Genomic DNA, 23,307 nt, shown 5'->3' with positions numbered 1-23,307 from the left:
AAATGCAATTTACACACTACCTTATCTTTTTTTCCATACAGTTATCTGTAATTTCGTTGCAATTTTATCTTCATTATTTAGATACACAACAAAGAGGCGCACTTGTGCTACTACTGGCTTTAACATCTATAAATGCAAAATACCCTGTGTGTAATTGGGTGATGTCGGTCACAAAATGGGTGAGGCACATCAAAAGTGGGTGTGGTATGTCAGAAGTGGGGGTGGTGTGACCAAAGTGGGGGGTCATGGCCAAAGTGGGTACAGCAATCACAGAAGTCAACTAGCAGTCCCTTGGGTGTCAGTTCCAACAAAAAGCAATAGGTTTAGACACAAAGTGCTTCCCACAGAATATGTAAAGTGAACATGCATTTTTTTAAATGAAATATTTATTACTATCACATAAAACATAATCTAGACTGTATTTCTTACCATACACATTCTAAGTGCAAGAAGAGCTAAGCGGAGAAGGCTGGAGAGCTTCCCATTCCAGCTTCCTTGTTGTGATGCCAGCTGCAAACTCTTCCTATAGCACATCTCTGCATCCATCATCAGGCCTTGGCACTGGTACACGTCCGCTAGCCACTGGAATTAAAGGAACACACGCCGTCACTTCATACTGCGCTTCTCTAAACTCATCCACTGCCAGAGGGTCAAAACCAATAATAAATAATAAAAATCAGTGCCCGCAGATATCTGTTATGTTATTACAATAGGGGAGAGTGAAAATTAACAATATTAACAAGACTGATAATACAAAAATTGACAGTAACATTTATGCGCATTAAGACATACTGGTACAGGAGGCGATTACTCTAGTGAGCTTACAATCTATTAGCTTTTCGTAAAGAATGAGTCACACAGTCATATATTAGTTGTAAAGCTCATCGAGCACTAAGAAGAATTTTGATATTTATATACAAAGTATACATTTTTTAACTTTGAATCACAGGGTGTAAAAACACATTTCATTATTTATATTCATTTATATTGCCAATAGCTCACTTCTCTAATTTCTATTAACTAGTTTTTCTATGGTGTGTTTAAGGGAGACCACCTTGAGTATTTGGTTTGTAGCTTTCTTCTCTCCTCTACGGGCACTGTACTTCCCCTATATATATTTTCTAAGTACTATAGTGTATCAATGGAAACGAGTCAAACAAAGCTATATAAAACCCATTACATTCTTATGAAAAAAATAAATAACTAGAGAATTTGAAACTCTGCAGATGATTTTGCAGCAAGAATGGTTAGTGAAGTGGGATAAAGAGATGTCAACGAAAACTTGGTTTATTCACTCAGCAAAGAGCTTCTCGGCGAAACACCCGGCTAACTGTGTATATAATAATGCATTATAAAGGGATATCCGTGGGAAGCTGAGTGGGACCTTTTTAATGCATAGTTCATTGGCATTAAAGGAACCTCACGGATCCAGCCAAGCTCTTCCTGTAACAGATGCCCACCAGGGTTAGACCTTCCTAATAACTCACTGAATAAACCATGCAGCATGCAGGGCCAGCTCGCTCTGGCTTTTAAAAAACCCTTCCAGGGATGGCACATCCTAATGCATAATTAAAAAAGCTGAGTTGTCATTAAAAAGTGAAGCTTCAAAGTAGATACCTTGCTTACATACCTCAAAACAAAAAAACAAACATTTTAAGACACTTTTCAGTAATCAATGCAATAATCTATCAGTGCTTGCTTTTGTGTCACATGACAATTAAGTCTCGCTGACAAAGATTATGAATGAGAAAGTTTTATATTGTTAAAAAATGATGTTTGGGAAGTTAACCCCTTACAACAACCTTTTTGAGGTCTACTCTCACTTAACTTTGTTGAGCTTGACATTTCATTGTATCTCTACCAGTAAGCTACATGTAAAACCCTGTCCTCAGGGCCAGCTTTGGGATTTGTAATCAAGAAAATATCATGGTGTGGCACTTTGTGTTATGGGTGGGTTTGTGGCCCTCAAGGACTGAAGTCTGACACACAGAGTCACAAAGTAAATACCTGCTTCGAAAAAGGTGATTTAATCAGGTGCACTAAAAATGAATAACCGTGTAACAGACTTGCAAACCTGAGCCTGAATAACTGGCAATCCCTGGAAGGTCGTAAGAACTTTTACCCAACACATTTCTCAAAATGAAAGATACTCCTAATTATGAACTGTTAAAATAAAAATGGGATTTTGCACAAATATTAAGTCTTGTATTACAGAAAATACAGGGGTTTATTCAAACTGTGAATATAGAATATAAGAGCACTATATAAACCAATAAATTATTATTAATCTTGGATGTGAGATGCAACATTTAAACTCTCAAACCATTCTCGTAAAAATGGCTGACCCTGTATAATACATTAAGCGAATACATCTTGTCTGTATAATGTATAAGGTATATATCTCACATGCCAAGCTGTGTACGAAGTAGCGCCGGACATTACAGTTTTCTTCAGCTCCTCTAGGACAGGTTCAGGGAGTTGAGCGCGGGAGCGTAAGAGCTGCTTAGCCTCCACCTGCCTCAAGAGAAGAAACAAAGATGGCTGGTCTGGACAGCTCTGCAAAGCCTGTAACGAGGAGGAAACATAAATCAGGATTCATTTTCAGTGTCCCGGAAAGGATATCAAAAGTTTTTCTTTCCCCAAATATTATAAATACAGGTAACATGGCACAGATAATGAGAATAGACAGGATAGGCTGAAGCCCATGAGATCCCCCCCTTCGTCAAGGGTAGGGTCTACGGAGTATCTACTGTATTGAATCGACTGATCGCACCAGCCAGCACGTTCCTCTGCTCTAATCATACCCTCTGAGGCATTTACAAAGGGTATTAATACTTAATGGATATGGAGATGTAAAATCACTTCAGAGAAGAACAGCTTTGTAAAAGAAATATTATGCAGCTAGCAGGATAACGTCCCATAAAATACCTTTTTGCACAGACTTTCAGCCTCTGATATCCTGTCTTGGTCCTTCAAGGTGGAAACAGCTTGACACAAAGACCAGTTCTCCAGCGCCTGGACATAATTTATGGGCACATTCTTTATTGTTTGGGCTGAAAATGCGGAAACATAGGTCTTATTTTGTGGATGCAATATCTAATGCCGATATTTACCAAAAAAAATAGTGTGTTAACAATATAGTGTTACACCGCCTCATTTCCACTGACAGAGTTTAACCGCTACAAATAAACCAACAGAACATTTACTACATGGATCTAAAATCTAGCAGCGACATGCGATAAAACCACTTGTATAAAGAACTGTATAAGCGGATATGGAAATGACAGAACATGGGCAGCCAGATCATTTTTACAACAGGTAGGGCTTATCGACATGACCTTTGGTGACACATACAGCCCTGTGAAAGGTTCGTCCTGCGTCAGTGAATACTCACTCTTTGATTTCACGGAGACCAGCAGGGCCGTATTAATACTACGCTCTTTGGACGGCACATCTCTGAGGAAGGACGCGGCGTGTTCGGCTTTGCAAGCAGCCATTAATCCAGCCCATACCGCAGGGTTATCTGCAAAGAAAATCAATAAACCTTATTTTATTTAACGTTATTTGACAGAAAATATACATATCGTACATGCAAAAATGTTTATTTGTTAAATGCCTGTATTAGGCTGAAATTTGAGCAAATTTACCAAATCAATGAACTGTAGACTGGGTAATTATATTTGCTATTCCACTTTACTGCTATTGGTTTTAACGGAGGCAATCGTTCCCCATAGCTGGAAAGCCAGCCAAAAGCAAGTCTGGTTGCCAGCGAACACGTTTTCTACAAGCAACGAGAATTAGCCGAACCCAAACTCACAGAACTGGGGTTACAAAAAGAAATGACATGGGATAAAAACTATAAATCTAGATTCTGAAAAGAGTTTGAGAACTTTTATTTCACTTACAAATATAAATATAGAAGATGAGGGTTTACAATAAGCACCACCTTAAAACATTACCTGCTAGGAGGGCTTTAACCCATTCTTATCTTGAATGATGTTCTATTACATTGTGGTTTTGAGATCACATTAAGTACATCATGACACCGTGGAAATAGATCCCTGTATTAAATCTCTTTCCCTGCTTTACTCTGATCAGGATATAGGTTAGCGGGGAGGAAATCAAGGGTGGGTTAGAAGCTGGTCAGTCTAGCTGATGAGAGGTAGTTCATTTTTGGGATACAAAGTAATTTGATCTGTTTTGATCACAATATATTAGTTCTGATCACAATATTTTGTGCAGCTTTTCCCCCTGTTCCTTTGTATTGTTTGGCAGGATTATTTATAGGTTGGTAAGGTGGATGTATTACTTTATTTTCATAGTAATTAATGGGTAAATATATAAAGTACAACAGTATTCACTGTTGAAAAAAACAAATAGAAGAAATGTAAACTTTTCTTTTGGATACAATGTGTCCGAAGCCCTTGGATATGCAGAGGTTAAAATGAAAATCAAAACAAACATGAGTTAAATCGTTATACTAAAAATGCACACAAGAGGGCAGAAGCGTGCCAAACGAAGGAGGTTTTATATAATATTATTATTATTATTATTAATAATAAATAGTGGCCCGTTCCCGCAGCGCAGACCATTCCATCACTTCTCAAACTCCTCACAACATGTGTGTGTAATGTCCATTTTCTACGCAACCCTTTCAATATCTGTTGATATCAATTAAGGTATTTGTATCTCTTTAATGCATACTTGCATACTAAGTTGTCTGCGATCTGCGATTGCAACGTTGTACTCCTTTTTTTGCCAAGCAAAAGTTCCACCTGCGTTTTATGCCACCTGGCTACCCGCCAGACGCTTCCATTACTATGATGATACCTGGATGCCCTTAGATTATATCTTGAGGCTATGGGCAGGGATTTCTTAGCCTCTAGAACAGTATCTTTATCTCCGGGAGAGGCGCTTATTTGTTCCAGGTTTGTTCACCTTTGGCTACAACAAAATTTTTGGCCATGCCCGTTAGTCTGTGTTAGATTCTAGACTTCAAACTGGTATATTTTGGAGCTGTCAGTACTAGTAAATGGTATAATAGGCAGGTGAAATACGAAGGACTGAGGTTTCCTTCTTGAAAAAAAAGATGAACAGCTAATATTACTTCAATATTTTATGGCATGAGCTACATGAATGAGTAGCATCTTGAAAGCATTCCACTACAGACGTCTCGCAAATCAATTCTAATATCACATTTTCCTGTGTAAAAAATTACAACGGCAACAAAATGCATTTACCTGGGAAGTAACGAGCTGATCTTTGCAAAGTCTTCAGAGGGTTTCTCTTCTCGTTGTCAGTGCTAAGGGTTCCAGCTGCTAGTTCATTTACTGCTGCATACAACAAGGATTCCTTAGCGAAGGAATGATAATGGAGTACGGTTAAGCGATGTGACGGACCGTGTTTACTTTTGGACCATAAAGTAAGGAAATGACCTTACCTTCGCCTGACTTAAGTTAAGAATATGAGCTACGGACCCAGCAACTGCTCCACCCTACAGAATAAAAATGTTAATCAATATATTACCTACGAGAATGCCATTCATATTGTTAAGGATCATAATTATTTTTGTTAACGCAAAAAAAAAAAAAAAAAAAAAGCCTAGAACAAACCAAGGTCTTACCTTTGCATTTCTTGGAGCATAACGGGGAACCAGCCTAGACAGTAACGACCACAGCTGAGGATTTCCAGGATGACTGAAAGAGATTGAGAAGCTATAGTTGGCATTGATTTAACTGCAAAATGTAAGTTTACAAAAGCAAATAAGCACAAAACTGATTAGCAAACATGGATTCATCAGACATTCTGACAGTACGGTCAGCTGGGAAACAGTTTGGTTATTCACCTTTGCATTTCTTTTTCAATTAACTATTTCACACACACTTTATATTGTTACCTGCCCTGCTCATCAGGTTTGTAGTGAACATGCCTCGTTGTGGCTTCAGAGAAGATAGGGAAACATTTAGAGAATGTAAGATAGGGTGAACGAGAATAAGCGTGTCAATGCGGGCACCAAATTTTTGGCCAAACCTAATGGGCAGGGAACAAACTTCATTGTGATGGAACACACACACACACAAATATACAGAAGATATGAGGGAGAGAGGTTACCTGTGTAGTGCTTGGTTTGTGTGAATATATATACCGTATTGGCTCGAATATAGGCCGCACTCCCCCCCCCCACTTTAAGTCTTTAAAGTGGGGGTGCAGCCTATATTCGGGGTCTAGCGTCCGACGCCCAGGACATGCAGTCCCGGGCGCCGGGCAGGCAGCGGGGTTAGGATACAGATCCCCCGCAGCGGTGCAGGGGACCTGTATCTTACTCTCTAATACACTCAGACAGCCTCCCCTGCCTATATACCGTATTTGCTCGATTATAAGACGACCCTGATTATAAGACGACCCCCCATAATCTGAATATTAATTTAGGAAAAAAAGAAAAAGCCTGAATATAAGACGACCCTAAAGGAAAAAAGTTTTACCAGTAAATGTTAATTCATGTAAACTATTTTTTTTAATAAAAGCTATGATTGAGAAAAATATTTTTTTTTTGTTTTTATTTCTTGTATTTTCCAACCTGTCCCCCAGTTACGCACATCTGCCCCCAGGCTTGCCACACCAATATGGCACTGTGGCCCATGATATGCCTTTTAACCCTCTATATGCCACTGTGCCCCATGGTATGCCTTTTGACCCCCTATGTGCCACTCTGCCTCCAGAAATGCCTTATACCCCTATATCCCATTCTGGCATTTAGGGGGTTAAAATGCATATTATGGGGCAGAGTGGCATATAGGGAGGTATAAGGCATTCCAGGAGGCAGAGTGGCATTAAGGGAGTTAAAAGGCATTATATAGAGCACTCTGCCAGAAATGCCTTATACCCCTATATGCCACTCTGGCATTTAGGGGGTTAAAAGGCATATTATGGGGCAGAGTGGCATATAGGGAGGTATAAGGCATTTCAGGAGGCAGAGTGCACTATTAAATGCCCCCTTAACGCCACTCTGCCTCCTGAAATGCCTTATACCTCCCTATATGCCACTCTGCCCCATAATATGCCTTTTAACCCCCTAAGTGCCAGAGTGGCATATAGGGGTGTAAGGCATTCCAGAAATGCCCTACCTACACACACACACACACACACACACACACACTTACTTACCGGTGCTTCCAATTGCCTGCTGTATTGCCGGGGCAGCGGGTTGACGTCTCATTCCGCGGCAGCCGGAAGGAGGTGGAGTTGGCAGCGGGGGTTTGTATGCGTCCGTCGCAAATACCTTCCCCGGCTGTCAGAGATCAGGAACTCTGGAACTCTGATCTCTGACAGTCGTGGAAGGTATTTGCGACGGACGCATACAAACCCCCGCTGCCAACTTCACCTCCGGAAGCACCGGTAAGTGTGTGTGTGTGGGGGGGGGCGACGACAGGAGGATCCAGGTCCCCTGCAGCGGTGCGGGGGATCTGGATCTTAGTCTCCTAATCAGACCTCTATTTGAGGTCTGATTAGAAGACGACCCCGATTATAAGACGAGGGGTATTTTTCAGAGCATTTGCTCTGAAAAAAACCTCGTCTTATAATCGAGCAAATACGGTATATATATACACACATACACACACACACGCACATATAAATATACAGAAGATACGAGGGAGAGAGGTTACCTGTGTATTGCTTTGCAGGCTTGTCTATGTACCACACCATATCTTCCCTGCAAAATGTATATGGCAGAAGTAATCAGACATCTTTCATAGATATTATCTTTACCCCGGGAGTGTTTGAGCAGCTCATTAAGTGCGGCAGTGGCTAGAGTTACGTCCCGCTTTGCGACTCCTAGGGCACATAGAGCTTGGAGACTTTCAATGCTTGGCTCCTTCAAAACAGAGCTGGAAGAAGGAAGCAAAGGTTATGTTAGATGACAGTGAAGGACACAGCCGTGCAAACCAAACATTATTAAACAATTCACAGCCAGCTAAAAACGGCTTAAAAATACAGTACTTTTTATCATACATAGAAAAATAAATATTTGGCAGAATATTTGTGCTTAAAGTTTGAAATATGATATATAAGTTTTCATTGCAATGAAGCTGCCATTAGTGGTAACATCTTGTCACCTGGAACAGGACATTATTCATCCACTTTGTTTGTTAACATCCATTTTTTTTTACTGGGAACACCATATTTTATAATTAATATAATTCTACATAGATGTTAAATCAAATTGTACTCCGTTCGTGTCCAGAATTCACACTTCTGTATTTGGAGGTCCGGTTTTCTTTAAACGGATACGGCTCAGTTGGTCAGGAGGCATAATTAGAGGCGTTTTATTTTTGGCCCCATTTTTTCATTACAAAAGGCATAAACTTGATAATGTGCACATTTGTCCATAAATGATGTAGGTTTTGCATTTTAATAATCCATTTACCATTTGAAGAGGAGAGTCTTTGAGGATTCAGCTTCACCTTGCTTGTATTCGATTATTGCTAGTGCGGTGAGGATATGTGCTTTTTCTTGCTCGGACTTTGCAATGGATAAGGCCTTCCTATATGCTATTCACAAGCAGAAGAACAGAATGGACACAAGAAAGATTTATTAATGTCATTCTAAATGATTGTCTCTTCTACTTCAGTTTGGACATAGACAAACTAGGCAGGCACGGTTGGTTGCTGGAAGTACAGTTTATCTAGATTGCGAAAAAAACAGCTAGAAATCCTAAAGCTGGCTTTGTTATTGAGGTCCATCGGACAAATGTGATACTGTTTAGTGCGAGACAACCCAATGTCGGTAAAGACCTTTTCCCCAATGGAATCCTTACAAAAAGAGACTTGTACTATTTGACTGTATTTATACATTTTGTAGGTACTGATCTCCAAACATCGTTTAATTAGGAGACTCAACATATTAAGCCAGATAATAAAGATGCAATGCCGTATTTTAATGGCCCACTTTTTAAATATCAAGCCTGAATATTTTTTGGGCGTTGGACAGCAAATATGGTTCTCACTCTTGCAGAGGAGCCAACTACTTGAATTACCTCTAAGGAGCTAGTGGGTATGGCAAACTACAACTCCCATCACCATCAGCCACACACATTTCTTGTAACGTTTAATGTACAGCCACAAGAATATAAAACATTTGCAGTCTGGCAAAAAAAAAAAAAAAGATAAAAAGATGCTTTAGAATAAACTGCATTTAAGAAAGATGTTACCTTTCACGCTGTCCTGTAATAATCCTTTCTTAAAGTACGCAAGAGCAATCCCAGTGAGGTCATCAAAATCAGTCAGGGGGGTGGTCGAGTGGGCTTGGATGGCCTCGTCATAATGACCCGTAGCACTGAGAAATAACACATTCACTTTGATATTGTATTTACTGTAACCTTTAAATTGTCCACCTGCCAGACTACAAACGCTTCCCCGTCACACGCCGATCACCAGACAGCTTACTAACAGTCTGCACATCCCTTTAATGTACCATGAGGGTGCAGAGAGGAGGAATAATTAGAACTTTCTAAGGCATACAATGAATCTGTAGTGAAGGATTCAAATTTATTATGTATATAGAAAATATATAAATCAAACAAAAAATGAAAGAGAAGAATGCGGTTTTACGATTAAATATATTACCCATGAAGTTTCCTTCAAATGCCATTAAGAATTTGTTCCATTAACACATGCTTATTAGCTCTAATACGTGCACTCTTAAAAAACTACTGATTAGATCCCAGAAATTATGCTAAATCCACAGTCTTTTAGAGCTAACCCCATTGACCTTTATTATATAACCTGTCTAAAACTGGAATGGAGCTTGGCAGACACGGAATGACGATTATCACTAAACTAGACATGATAGATGAAGAGACACCTTCGGCATCTCCACGAGCTGTAAGATATTTTTGCAATCACAGTAAAAATGATATAGAAAACAGCAATATTGAAAGATATCTATCTGGTTATGGCTGAGAGGTCCCTTTCAATGGATGTAGGATGGATTCCGCACAAGAGTTTATGAACAATAAGCCGCGTCAGGATCAGGACATATATATGTAAACTCCTGCCGACTCAATAGTGAGATGCTGCTGATGTGTTTTATTTCGACCCATTAACTATGCATTACTATCTCCAGTAAGGGGGTCACTTACTGCATGGTTAATGTATCTCACCACAGTTCAGCCATAACCTAGTGGTTAAACCCCATAGAAAGCTAACCTCTCCTATGCCATACAATCAGTTCCATATCCACAGCTCCCCCCTGCTACATATGCTCTTACCATAGTGATCGGCCATAGTTACGAAGGGCAACATTATAATTCACTTGGTCTTCCATGTCATGAAGAATTGAAACGGCCCTTTAACATGGGGAATAAGAGAACAAAATCTAATTAGAAATATGCTTACTGGAAAACAAAGCGATGATAATAATCATTTGACATGGAATCTGAGCTGGTTTTACTGTAGTAACCCTGACAAGCACATAAGTAATCAATATTACCAATATTACCAATATTACCAATCTCCAATTAATCAATAGTATCAATGCTCAATGCTGACGTTTTATTCACGTGTTTGATGGTAAGTAGCAAACTCATTCTGCTTGTGTACTTGCCAATTATAAAAAAAAAAAAAACACAAAGAAGTATAGCTAATTCATATTTTATGGCTCTAGATTATATACAGATCTGCCTATGGCACACAATGTACCATTATCTATTTATAACAACATTCACAAACTTCCTATAGAAAAATCTATAACTGTATTGGCCCAAGTAAAAATGGAGTCCTTAGTAGAAATGTCTGAAGAAGAGACCTCTGAGGTCTTGAAAGTCTTGTATGGCTTTACATCATTGTCTCTCTTCATTGGACCAGTGGAGACAATGATGTGTAAAGCCATAAAAGACTTTCAAGACCTCAGCGGTCTCTTCAAACTATTTGACTGTTCTGTAATACATAATTATGACCTTTTAAGTAAATACAGAATAGGTAATTCAGGCCTCGTATTACTGCAGAGATTTGGTGTATACATGAATACCGAGGTGCAGATTTTATATTTCAGATTTTGTTTAAAGATTTTCTTTCTTATAAGCAAAGTAGGACTTTAAACAAAATGACAAACAGGAGACATCACGTTCCTCAGCTAATCCTGGATTTGTAATACCTGCCGTATGCTTCCCTGGCCTGGATCCTCAAGTTCAGATGTTCACTTAAATAGCCGAGCATTGAGAAAGCGGCATGGTCATCCCGAATCCGTTCTGCCAGGGAAAAAACAAAACGTAAGCTCGATACATACAAGGGGAGCCGCCATACAATTTGGAATAGTTGAACAGATCACCAAAGGAAAATCATGATATCGTGAGTTTTTCACATTCCACACTCAGAGGGGCAGCACTTTACCGGTACCGGTGGGCAACATGTACGAGTTATACCTGCCAGGAGAAAAATGGCTAATGTGGCAATTCTTGCCTTAGGGGAGACTCGGTCATCCCACAGGGGACACCTTAAACCTGACAAATCATGGCACAAGCCGTTAGGATTGCTGCTCCCTTACAGTCATAAAAATAGTTTTATCATAAATCAGTAGGCGTTTCAAGAGTCAGAATAGTAGTATTTGTAATTATAATAGTAAAACAATACTTAAAATCGTATCAATATATTTTCCCGCAGGGAGCTCAGACGTTCCACGTTCCAGTGTCTTCTATGAGAAAAGAAATGCAGTAAGAAAGTACCATTTTCTAGTTACCTGTATATTTAGTTAAAGCGAGGTGTGCAGCAGTGACGGCATTCATCTGCACAATGCCATAACGATACAGATCTGTGTTCCTTTTGCTTTTATCTTGAAGAGTTGTACAGACCCACTGTGCGTATCCCTTCGCGCCCTCCTCCTGTATAACGACATTAAAGATCTCAACTGAGAAATGGGAAACAAATTGGGAGTTATGAATTAAAAGCAGCCGTTGACCTGACTCTAATATACGGAGGGGAGCAGGATGCTATATGTAAAGGTTCTTGAAAAAAGAATGACTTTTTAAAATTCTCTATTTATGACCGCTCTGGATAGTAACGTCAAGGTAAAAGTGGCAGAAATGTCTAGTGCGATAATGTAATAAGACCATGTGAACCAAATGTTGGGCCCAATCAAACCTCATACGCACACAAGGTCTTCAAAGTTGACATAATGTATCATATTGTGAAGTTCCAGTTCCCCCTGGGTACTTTTATCTTTGGTTCAACGCTCTGACAGGTTTTATTAATTAATAAAATATTGTTAATACAGAGTAAAATATTGACTGGGTTACTAACCTAAGCAATGTGAGATTTTGAGGCAATAAGGACTTACATGCAGGAGGAGCTCCGTGGTGTGTCTAAAAAGATCCATGGTTTCATAGCTTCCAACAACCTCTGCTATCAACGCCTAGTGAAATAGAAAATGATATTTAAAAACAAATGACTAACCAGTTGCATCTCCCATACAGCAATAGTCTGAACCGACGACTAATCAGGTTAATAACTGCTACAGGGAATCAATAATGATTCATTCTGTCTACAAGTCTCAAAGAACAATAACAAGGTTCGGTCTCAAAGACATACCTGCCCGATCCAGCATCTCACATACGATGGCTCAAGGGACTGAGCTACATTGAAGGCTTGGTGGCTCAGCTGAACACAAAATGAACACGCAGCATTAAAATACAACAAATTGCTTACAGATCATAAAAATGTGCTTTCAATGACTCAATCTATTGCAAAAAAATACATTTATGTCAACATCAAAGCAACACACAGGCATGATAACACCTCTCGAAGTCACTTCAAAGCAGGAAGAGCTGATATTTTAGAATCTCCTCCCGTATACCTTGATGGATCTAAAACCTACTATTGCACATGCGATGAGACCTGGAATTATAGATGAATCCTGTGGACCGGGTCTGAGAAACACTAGTGACTAATGAACAGCAATAAAGTGGAGAAAGCAGCAGGAAGATTGGTTGCCATGGTGTTAGCTCTGAAATTTCACCTAAATACATGCTGCTTCAAAACGATAGTTTGTTACCTACTTAAACTCTGGGAGTCTTACGGCAATCACGATTGCTGAAAAAGATGACAAAAAACACGACTACGTTCTTCATACGTGCGGGAGGCTTCCTTACCTCAATACTCTCATTGACCAGGTATAAGGCACCCAGATTTGTCCACGCCGCAACATTCTATGGAGTAAAAGGAGAGCTATTTACAATGCTGCCCCTTAAACCCCTTTCAATAACTAAATAGCAATCAATATAATCAGGACACAAAATGAAGCACTCACATTCTGTTCGCATTGGATGGATTTGATGAAAGCATGTTGTGCTAAAGCGTGGTTATTGATACCTGAAAAACACGGATTACGTGAAGTTAAGATCAGAGCATTTTCGATTGGGTGAGCTCTATAACAAGCACCAGAGTCAGCTAAACATAAACATGTTCCATGCACGTACGTGTGTGTGTGTGTGTGTGTGTGTGTGTGTGTGTGTGTGTGTGTATGAATGAATGAAACATGGTGAGAAATAATGTTATCACGCCCTACCCTTGTACTTTAAACAGAAACTGTACTAAAAAAAAGTACCGTATTTGCTCGATTATAAGACGACCCTGATTAAAAGACGACCCCCCAAACCTGAATATTAATTTATGAAAAAAAGAAAAAGCCTGAATATAAGACGACCCTATAGGAAAAGTTTTACCAGTAAATGTTAATTCATATGTGAACAATTTTTTTTTTTAATAAAAGCTATGATTGAGACAACCCCCGCTTCTAACCACACCTCCTCCCGGCTGCAGTGGAAGTTGTGTACGCGAATCGCGTAGAGCTCTACACACTGCCCGGATTACGCACCGGGGACTCAGAAGCTCCGGTAAGTTTGGGGGGGGCAGAAGGATCCAGGTCCCCTGCATCACTGCGGGAGATCTGGATCTTAGTCTCATAGTCAGACCTAGTTGAGGTCTGATTATAAGACGACCCCGATTATAAGCATTTGCTCTGGAAAAAACCTCGTCTTATAATCGAGCAAATACGGTAATAATAAAAAGACTGTAAAACATGTATAAGGCTGTGATAATTTCAACTCCGGGTGCTTGTTTTAAGAGACTGATGTAAAAGCTATGTTTATGGGGCTTTTTCTAATTACAGCTTCTGCCATAAAATAAAAGGGAATAAAACAACTTGAAGTACCTCAATTTGAGTTTAGGGATTTTAGGAGCAATTTTGTAATTTCTGTAAAATACCAGACTGTCACTTACCTTTGGAGGAAGAAATAACACCCAGAACATTCCAGTACTGGTAATTACCGCTGTCCATCATCACAGCCTTTTTAACACACTGAATTTAAAAAAAGAAAAAAAAAATCTTACTCTATTCTATTGTGTTTGGACATGCGATAGCATATTTCTTGAAGGAAAAAAAGGAAGGCAGCGATGAATGGAAATATTCCTTAAAGGTGCTTTTCTACCTACTGTGCTGAAATAAACAGTGTTTTTAAATAAAAGGCAGCATTAGCATCTGCTGAATACCCAAACCCTTCGCAAAACAGTTTGCCTCAGTCATAGTTTTCGTCATGCAGGCACCGATTGCTTATTGTCATAGAAACTGCAAAAAGCTTCTTAAAAGTTTTCTCCTGCTTTTATGCGATTAAACCTTCAGGCAAAATAATAAAATGCCTTAACAGGTAAGGTTTAATCGCACCTGGTGCACCTAATGTTTTTTCAGAGGAAAAATTCAGGAGCCATCAAGATGAGTCCTTTGGCAACACTTTTATAACATATTTCCTTCTACAGCTATGGGACTTTTCATTTACATAAAAGATATTTGCACACTTCTATACACATCAATCCAAGCTCCTACCAGCACAGCACCTCTGGGTCCTGTGACTGCCGGCGGAAGGATCATGGCACAGCAACTCTGACCCTTTTGTCTGCTTCCTAGGGACCTCAACAATGGGCTGCAAATGAGTCTTACTGGGCAACCTTGTTACATGAAAAAAGAAACGCCCTCTGGCATAGCTGACCACACTCCAGATAGAGATGCACCAGATCGGCTCCCACATGACCCAGCACTACAAGTACTACTATGCCGTACAGGTCCATTGCCATTAGGAGCCCTAAGGCAAGTGCACCTTTTGCCCTGTTATTCATCTGTCCCTGGGAACATTAAGGCAGGGGGTTACTTACTAGTCAAACGCTTGATACTTTGATTAAATATAGCAATGGCATTCCATGGGATGTATCTATGAGATACATAATGAGGTTCCATGGAATAGCATTGTAGTTTTCTCCAAGTTGCACACCAAATATGAAATCTCACACTACAACTCACTTGTATGATAAAACCCAACGACTAACCATTACCTGCAATGATTTTTCCAATAAGCCATCGGAGTTACTCTTTATAATGTCGGAGTCCCGTGCCTGGTAGTAGTAATTGATGCCAAGATCACACCACAGGTTCGCTGTGGGCTGGAGTTTGAGTGCACGGCCATAACACCTAAAAAAACATCCAGAAGCATGCTCATCAGCGAACTGCAGCATTAACGTTTTGTGATACTCTGGCACCCACATGGTTTTATGTTTAAAAAGAAAAGTAAGACCTTCCTACCTCCCCCCTAGTTCCAGGATTCCTGATTTGCCCATGATCTGTAGTCCCTCGTTCTGGCCAACCAGTGCCCCAGGGACATTCGCTTTGACTTTGGATGGTGAAACTCTATGTAAACAAGTGCAGGCGTCACCAAGTAGCTTCCACAAACACGAAAGGTCAGGACGTTGCTGGACGGCTCTGGAAAAACAAACACACATTTATGTACCATCTCATTTGCCCATCTTCTCTCTCTCTAACTCTCATTGTTGAGGTTTATTGACTTAAGGGAAAGTTGTCCACTATCAGGGTCTTGTGAGCTTTGGCGGTCCATATGGCCCTTTTTTGTGGATTGGGGTGTCGTGGCTGGCTTCCCCATTAGTGAATAAACTCATCCCCTCTTCCTTTCCTCTCTCTCCAGCCCCCTAGACATCTCTATGTTGTGCCTAAAGCGAATTATCAGATCGTGGGCAAGCTGTAGCAAGGGGTCTGAAAATGTTTATACAACTGGATGTCCTGAAATTCAACCTGATCTTAGAAACATGTGCTGCAGAATAAACAGAATGCATAAATATATACACTGAACTAACCTAGTTAGAAATTGTAATGATTTTTCTATGCAGTCCACTGCCTTTGCATCCAAAAAGTCCCCAAGAGCATCTTTTGCAAGCATTAGATGGCATTCACCTAGACCTAAGAACAAATAAGGAAAGCTAAACGTTATCTCTAGTTCAAAATATTACAAGAATATTCCACGCGTCATTTCACGCTACCTTTAAGCGCTGGTACGTATTCTCCAGATGTCTTTATGATTTGATGGTATTCAATTATTGCCTCTCTGTATGTCCCCAGGATTTGCTTGATAGATGCGATCTTGTACATGCTGTACACAGAGTCTGGACTTAGTTCGCTGGCTTTCATAAAGGATTTCAGAGCCGTTGTATAACCACCTCGGCTTAAATACGCTTCTCCCAAACATTCCCAGCAGTTTGCATCCTTGGGGTCCGCTCTCAGCGCAGCGTGAAAGCTACATTGGAAGAGAAGGGGATATTAGGCACGGAGAACCTGCTTGGAAATCAAAGACTCGTTAGGACCTTGCCATTAAAAGGGCTACCGATAGGAAAAATATGGTCTACATAAATTGTTTAAGACCTTTAAAGATGTCGTTCTACACACTCTTCCAGCACTATAAACAATATTCATAATACTGCTGAATGCCTACAACCTTCCCTGAAATAATTACTCAGTCATAAAAAATTTTACGTCCGTCATATTTTTCAGAGAATGCTTAAGGGACAAAACCAGTTGTAGGTCGTTACCTTAGAAGGTTTCATAAAAAGTACTCCTTTTGTCTTTATGTGATTAAACTTTTGAAAGGAAGATTAAAATGACTGATCTGCTAACGTTTATTTGCTTAACTTGCCAGAGAGCGTAATTAAGGTTGTCCAATAGGACAGCGCCTTTAAGGAATCGGACGACAGGCCTAGCCGCTAATGTTTGTATATTGATCAAAACACCCTGCTTTTATCAAGGCCCCAGAGTAAGACGGAGAACAAAAGCTGCAGCAATTAGTGCTCGATGAGAGATTTTTAATGGCATTAACCCCCCCATACACAATCCAGGCTTTAAATGGCCGCTGGTGCCCCATCATAACCAGCCTGTGTGCTGCCGCTAAAATCAATGATTTCCTGCTGTCAGGCAAAAAAAACATTAATGTCACTCTTCTGAGAAATTACAGAAGTCAGATCTGGCCTCTCTATAAACACCATGCGACAATTCCATCCATGCAATGAAACTTTAATCAGCCGCACTGAGCCACTGTTAGCGTGTGTATATGTACGACACACATCTGGGTCTACATGCTTCAAGGAAGCTACGTTTACGCTGACCACCACTTGCTAAAGTGAGAATGTGGAACACTTTGCTGTCGCTGGTCCCATGTTAAGCGCACTCTTAGAACAGTTTGGCTCATTTGTGCTGTTAGTTATTAAAACTCCTCAATCCGCGAGTCAGCCAGGGCAGTTAAGACCCAAGACGTGTTATGGATTTCCTCTGAATCAGAGAACCAATAACCTCAGATAAGGGCAGCCATCAGGGAGTACAACCAGTATGAGGTCTGGTTAAGCATGAGCCCCCTCATTGGCCTTTGTGGTCCATTGCATGGGGCTGGGCCCCCAAGGTTTGCTTCCTGTGTCTGGTCCCTTGTGAGCTTTAGGGGTCCTCTTTCTGTGGATTGGAGTCTTGTGGCCCCCCTTGAGAGCATGAAGCAGGGCAGTGAGATGATCAAGGGGTCCTTGTGTCTGTCCGGTATTTCTGACAGCTGTCCTGCCTCAGATCTATGTTTTGACCTTCTAGGCCTTGATCATGGGCTGTGAACGTGCACAGTGACCAAAGCCCCTTCATGCAAATGACTGAGACTAGTTCAGTTTAATGGACTTGCGTTAAAATGCAGCCCTAAGTATTTGTACTGTTCCTGCTTAGACCATTGCTTTAGACATATGTTGAACATTTAAGTAATCCTCAGATGACTGGTTATGAAAACCTTTACAAAGATCTGCCACAAACAGCTGGGCATTTATTGAAGCGATGCCAAGTAAAAGTTCAGTAAAAAAAAAGCTGTTTACTAAAGCTGTAAAATGCTGCATTCTTATTATTTCTAGGGTTCTGTTCTGCCATAAACAGGCCAAGCTTTCTTTTCTGACCAAACTGCCAAGTGATTAGCACTCAATGAATCAGAACTTCCTGACAAACGTCTCACAGAACCACGATATACATTACTGTTTCCATGGAAATCCAAACTGTGTAACATTATTGCAAAAGGGTTTTCTAACGATCAGTTAGCCTATTGAACTTGGATCAGCGAACACAACGTGCCATAGGAACACAGGCGTGATGGAAGTGACAAAGGGCCTCTGTACACCTATGATGACGTTAATGTCTACACTGTATTTCTGATCCATGTCATGTTATTTTAAATCGACAACATTTGCTATTCTTTCAAAAACAAGGATATTTCTAAGTGACTTTTAAATGGTTGTGTACCTGCATGTTCTAAGCGAAGAGAATTATTCCAACACTATAACAGCACATAAACCAGAAGCCCACAAAAAGGAAAAAAGCTTTTTTGCCATTAAACGATAATTAATAAAATGACGTTGGTTCTATTAACAATAAACCCATGCGTATCACCAATGAATATATTTACAAACGCTATGAGCGCAATGTGTAAAGTCATATTTTACTTGCTTACTCCGATACTGCTTTTGAGTGTTGACCGACCCTCAAGTAAAAGAGACCCCGTCGGAGCCAGGCCCATTTCGCAGACCCTGCACTGGCCTTTCCCGTCACGCCGGATAATATTGCTAAAGCGCTGTCCTGCAATGTAAAAGAGACAGTATTTCAGGTACATTCTAATGAAGCCAGTGAAGTGGAGAGAACTAAATAACTAGACACGTTGGTAAATACTGTTGATTGTTTTCTTTTTTGAAGCCTCGGGGTTTGGCGGCTCCGCTGTGAAGAAAAAAAGTGGAAAAAAGGTGCCAAAACGCAAGGAAGCCATGGTGGCAACCAAATCCCCAAATCTTCTTTTCTTCTGGTCACTTTCGAAAAGGGGAAAGACCACTGGAATTTTCGATTGAGGGGGGGACACATAGAGCAGAAAAAAACAGCCCCATCGTGGTATCGAGACAAAAAAGACAATACTGTATTCTGCGTATATACTTTATCTGATCGAAGGTTCATAAATCAAATGTGCAAACTGTAAAAAAAATAACTGTGAAAAACCATATACAAAACAAATGCTCCATTCTGAATCCCCAGTCGTTTAGATAAAAAGTGCTTGGATGGGCCCCAAAGTGCTTATTGCGCAACAAAATAGGTGATGCGCTAAACCCACATTTCCTAACGGAGTGCCCTGGGGCATGGACAGGGGGCTCTAAGCGAACCTCGGGGCTCCAAGATCTTCCTCACTTGATTTTAGCCAAAAGGCTGAGAAATTACTGTTGACACCGCAGTAAAAGGACATTAATATCTGTTTTGCATTTACAGGGATCAGCGTTTGCTTCTAGAACATTTAGTTCCCCCGGTAGCTGCTGCATCACTGGGTTTTGTACTTGTATACACATGCAATGGAGATGGGCATTCTACGCACATATCCGCACCTAGGATTGAACCCTGCTGGCACCGGTACTTGCAATTACTAGACTAGCGTCCTGATCAGGGTAACTTAAAGAGTGAAGACAAGTGGTTTGGCAGATAGTGTTACGTAGAAACATTCTGTAGAGCATGGAGGGGGCTGGGGGGTTTCGGAAAGAGGTGTCGTTATATTAAAAAAATTTGAATAATTATTTAATGGTAAGGGCAAAACAATTTTCCATTAGACTGAGACAAAGGAAAAAATGGTTAGTTGCTGCACAACGAGCAAATAAACCATGCCAGTTGTTATTGCAAATATTTTAATGCACTACATACACCATTCATTAAAAATAATTTTAACTTGGCTTAATTTGCGAGCAAATGGTAAGAGTTCAAAAAGATTTTAAAAATATGCAATTTGTTGTGTGTAAAAAAAAAAGATGGCTTATTGGATTAAGATGCAGCACACAGAGCACCCAAGTACTTTAAAAACACTTTTCTATATTCCTCCAGGTCCATTACTATAAAGAAAAATAATGGAAAATTACTGCCTTTATTCAATAAATGGGAAACATGAAAGCTCTTTTTTTCTCTCTCTCGCAAAAGAAATGGTGGGCTTATTGCTGCTTTGTCCAAAGAAGAAACTTGATTATTCTATAAATACGTAGGAACATCTGTCCCAAATGTTTGCTTTCTATGCAATGATTATATGAAGAAGCATAAGCTCACCCCCTCTGTAAGAAGCAATTAGTTTTATGATAGCTCTGCTAAAGTTATTTCACCATCTTGCAGTGAACCGGTTGTAAAGAGGAGAGGCAAAGAACTGAAATACCATGTCTCCGAGCTCCATGCTGATATCAACGGCGGCAGCTCCTGATTCTCCATCATTCCCATCCAGCTCAAACGCCTTCTTATAGCAGCCACGAGCGCGGCCTTTATCGCCAGCCACCTCTCTGTAGTAATGGCCCAAGTAACAGAACACTTTGGGCAAATACGGGTCCAGTTTTGCAGACTGAAACAAATAAAATAAAAGTACAAGTAGTAGATTTAGGCATTTCATAAACTTAGGCTTTGTTGCTAAACACATATAGGGCTTTACTAAGTACAAGTTTCCCAAGGAATTCAAGTTTTCAAGTCTCACTATTGTAGATGCTTTAGATAGAGCATAAGGTTATTGCCTGAACATACACTATAACTAACAGTAAATACACGGACTCCTATTCACCGTTCAGGTGAAATGAATGTCGCTATGCATTATTAAGGGCCGATCGCCAGATTTGGTGAGGTAGCCCAGCAAGACCCACAGTTAAATTGGCAAACTATGTATGCGTTATGCAGCCATTCAGGTATAGGCACTTAAAACGCAAAGGAGTAAAAGCTAAGCACAATCTGGACCTTCATTACATCCATTTGAGAACTCTCTGATCAGAATTGATTTTAACTAGCTTTCTATGCAACAGAGTTTAGTAAAAACAAGGTTCCTTTTGTTTTGTAAGTGAGAGCAGAGCGCTTAAGGTTTATTTGTTGTAAGGCTTCACTGATATTATATTATCGTATTATTACTAACACAGGGGGTCATAATCTAAAACTAGAGGGACAGAGGCTTACATGCAATCTAAGCAGGTTTTATGCTAATGAGAGGGTGGTAGATAAATTGAATGGGCACCCAGCAGAAGTGTTAAACTTTAATACAATAAGGGAATTTAGCCTTTCTGCGGTGCTCGTATTTAGCTGTAATTTTCTTCTCGTTTACTGAACACACACAAGTCATATCTTTTTTTCAGGACAAGAAGGGCTCTCTTTAGATGTCATTATTCTAATTGTATCATATAATTTACTATAAAAAAAAAAGTATAAAATATGGTGAAAAAGAAAAAATGACTGACTTTTACTCATCCAAAAAAGCTAATGAAAAAACCTGCTAAGTAGAGTCTACTACTTGTTGTGAGTTTAGAAATACCCAATGTTTTGTGTGTGTGGGGGGGGGGTTCACTTTTTTTACAAGTAAAAAACAATAATTACAAGTACAAAACCATTTTTTTTCCAAATCTAGTAATGCTGCCCCCATGTGCTATTTGGGAGATCTTTGAAGCCATCCAATTTACGCCAGGGTATTTCCAATGCTAGTATTTTAACCGTTTCCATGCACTAATTCTAAAACCAGTCTTTGTCAAACGTTGTGGTAGCAATAATTTTGCACTTTTGTCAAAATTTGCGGTGGTTGAAGGACAAGATCAAGGACTGATTAAGGCTTGAGTCTTCACAGCATGAAAAATGGGCAAAACGGCCAAATGGGTCTTATCTGCTGTCAAATTCTGTGTTTCTATATACATCAACTAGCTGTTGGTTGCCAAGTGACATCTTACACTAACACTGAAGAAAATCTTGGGGTTTTATGGCAAACTTTGAAAGCAATTGCTTGGTATACACAAAAAAAATCTAGATTAAAATTACCTTCAAGAACTGCGTAATTGCCTTTGTCTTGTCTCGCTTGGTTTCTTCACTCATATACCAATAAGTCAACCCAAGGTAGTAGTAATAGACTGCAGTTTCTGGCTTCCTTTCAATTGCATGCTGAAAACTGAAGAAAAATACATTTAAATATAATCTGTTAACAGCTTTAACAAATGCTCCAGCATTCTGGCTATTTGTATTGACAAATAAGGCAATTCTGGCTATTTCACTATAAATAGGGCAATCAAGTAAATTGCACTCCCAAAATGTTTGCTTTTCAAACAGCCAAATCATAAGAAACAAATATATCCTAACGTGATCTCACCCTCCAACAGGCTCCTGTTACTGACCACTTTGTGACCAGTTTTTTTTGTACCCTTCATAACATTTCTGCTGTTTGTGTTTAGCTGTAATTTTCTTCTTACTCGTTTAGTGTACCCACACAAATTATATATTGATTTTTGCGTTTTTCTTTGAATTTACCCCCATCATATATTTTTACAAACTAAACACCCCAAGGTATTTTACATGGTGTTCTGTTACCTATGCGGTTCTTACATATAGTACTGCAAGCTACTGTATCAAAACAATATAGATGCTTGAACAAAAGGACACTTGCGTGGAAGTTATCTACATACACCAGCTGAACTTCTTAATCTCTTTTCAGCAGTAGGGCTCCAGAGTGCCCCTGCAGATTTTTTGGTGTTGCTAAATGCCTCAATTATTGATCGATTCTTATACTCGTTTAACACCATCACATCAATTGCCACCAAATGTATGCAATTCTATGACATGCCCGGCAAGTCAATTATCACGAAGGGGGTGATTGAGCCGTTTACATCATTTATATATATTTTTTATTATTAGTTATAAATTGGATGACTAGTTAGATAATAAAACATTGTGTTTGCGATTTTGGGTGGATTGATTGACTGAAGCTAATACTGTTCCTGCATCACTGCAGAAATTACACATCTAATTCTACTTTCATTTTTTCCTTTTCAGTCGTTAACGTATTACTCAAAATGGGTTTACATTCTAGGACAGGGGTGCCCAACCAGTGGTCCTCCAGCTGCTGCAGGACTACATCTCCCATAATGCTCTTTCAGCTAAGTGGCTGAT

At 39.8% G+C, this 23,307-nt stretch overlaps 1 protein-coding gene across 2 annotated transcripts in view; it reads right to left on the bottom strand.

The window, feature by feature from the left end:
* The window catches only part of SKIC3 (SKI3 subunit of superkiller complex), a 47,285-nt gene that overhangs the window by 5,607 nt on the left and 18,371 nt on the right, over positions 1–23,307 (bottom strand). For both annotated transcript variants that reach the window (XM_053474787.1, XM_053474795.1), the window contains 25 exons: positions 22,186–22,312; positions 20,564–20,743; positions 18,848–18,972; positions 16,371–16,624; positions 16,188–16,290; positions 15,622–15,798; positions 15,375–15,510; positions 14,271–14,349; positions 13,300–13,361; positions 13,142–13,198; positions 12,582–12,650; positions 12,331–12,405; positions 11,734–11,875; positions 11,152–11,245; positions 10,268–10,345; positions 9,209–9,333; positions 8,426–8,549; positions 7,665–7,886; positions 5,624–5,696; positions 5,441–5,494; positions 5,241–5,352; positions 3,395–3,523; positions 2,929–3,053; positions 2,407–2,565; positions 430–582 (listed from right to left, as the gene is read on the bottom strand). In XM_053474787.1, the coding sequence (XP_053330762.1) occupies positions 430–582; positions 2,407–2,565; positions 2,929–3,053; positions 3,395–3,523; positions 5,241–5,352; positions 5,441–5,494; positions 5,624–5,696; positions 7,665–7,886; positions 8,426–8,549; positions 9,209–9,333; positions 10,268–10,345; positions 11,152–11,245; positions 11,734–11,875; positions 12,331–12,405; positions 12,582–12,650; positions 13,142–13,198; positions 13,300–13,361; positions 14,271–14,349; positions 15,375–15,510; positions 15,622–15,798; positions 16,188–16,290; positions 16,371–16,624; positions 18,848–18,972; positions 20,564–20,743; positions 22,186–22,312 (3,034 nt within the window). The remainder of the gene's footprint in view (positions 1–429; positions 583–2,406; positions 2,566–2,928; positions 3,054–3,394; positions 3,524–5,240; positions 5,353–5,440; positions 5,495–5,623; positions 5,697–7,664; positions 7,887–8,425; positions 8,550–9,208; positions 9,334–10,267; positions 10,346–11,151; positions 11,246–11,733; positions 11,876–12,330; positions 12,406–12,581; positions 12,651–13,141; positions 13,199–13,299; positions 13,362–14,270; positions 14,350–15,374; positions 15,511–15,621; positions 15,799–16,187; positions 16,291–16,370; positions 16,625–18,847; positions 18,973–20,563; positions 20,744–22,185; positions 22,313–23,307) is intronic.

Source organism: Spea bombifrons, chromosome 1, assembly GCF_027358695.1.
Source record: "Spea bombifrons isolate aSpeBom1 chromosome 1, aSpeBom1.2.pri, whole genome shotgun sequence".
In the NCBI taxonomy this organism is placed as follows: Eukaryota; Metazoa; Chordata; class Amphibia; order Anura; family Pelobatidae; genus Spea; species Spea bombifrons.
Note: the sequence above shows the minus strand (reverse complement) of the source record. Positions and strands in the feature narration are given on the sequence as shown.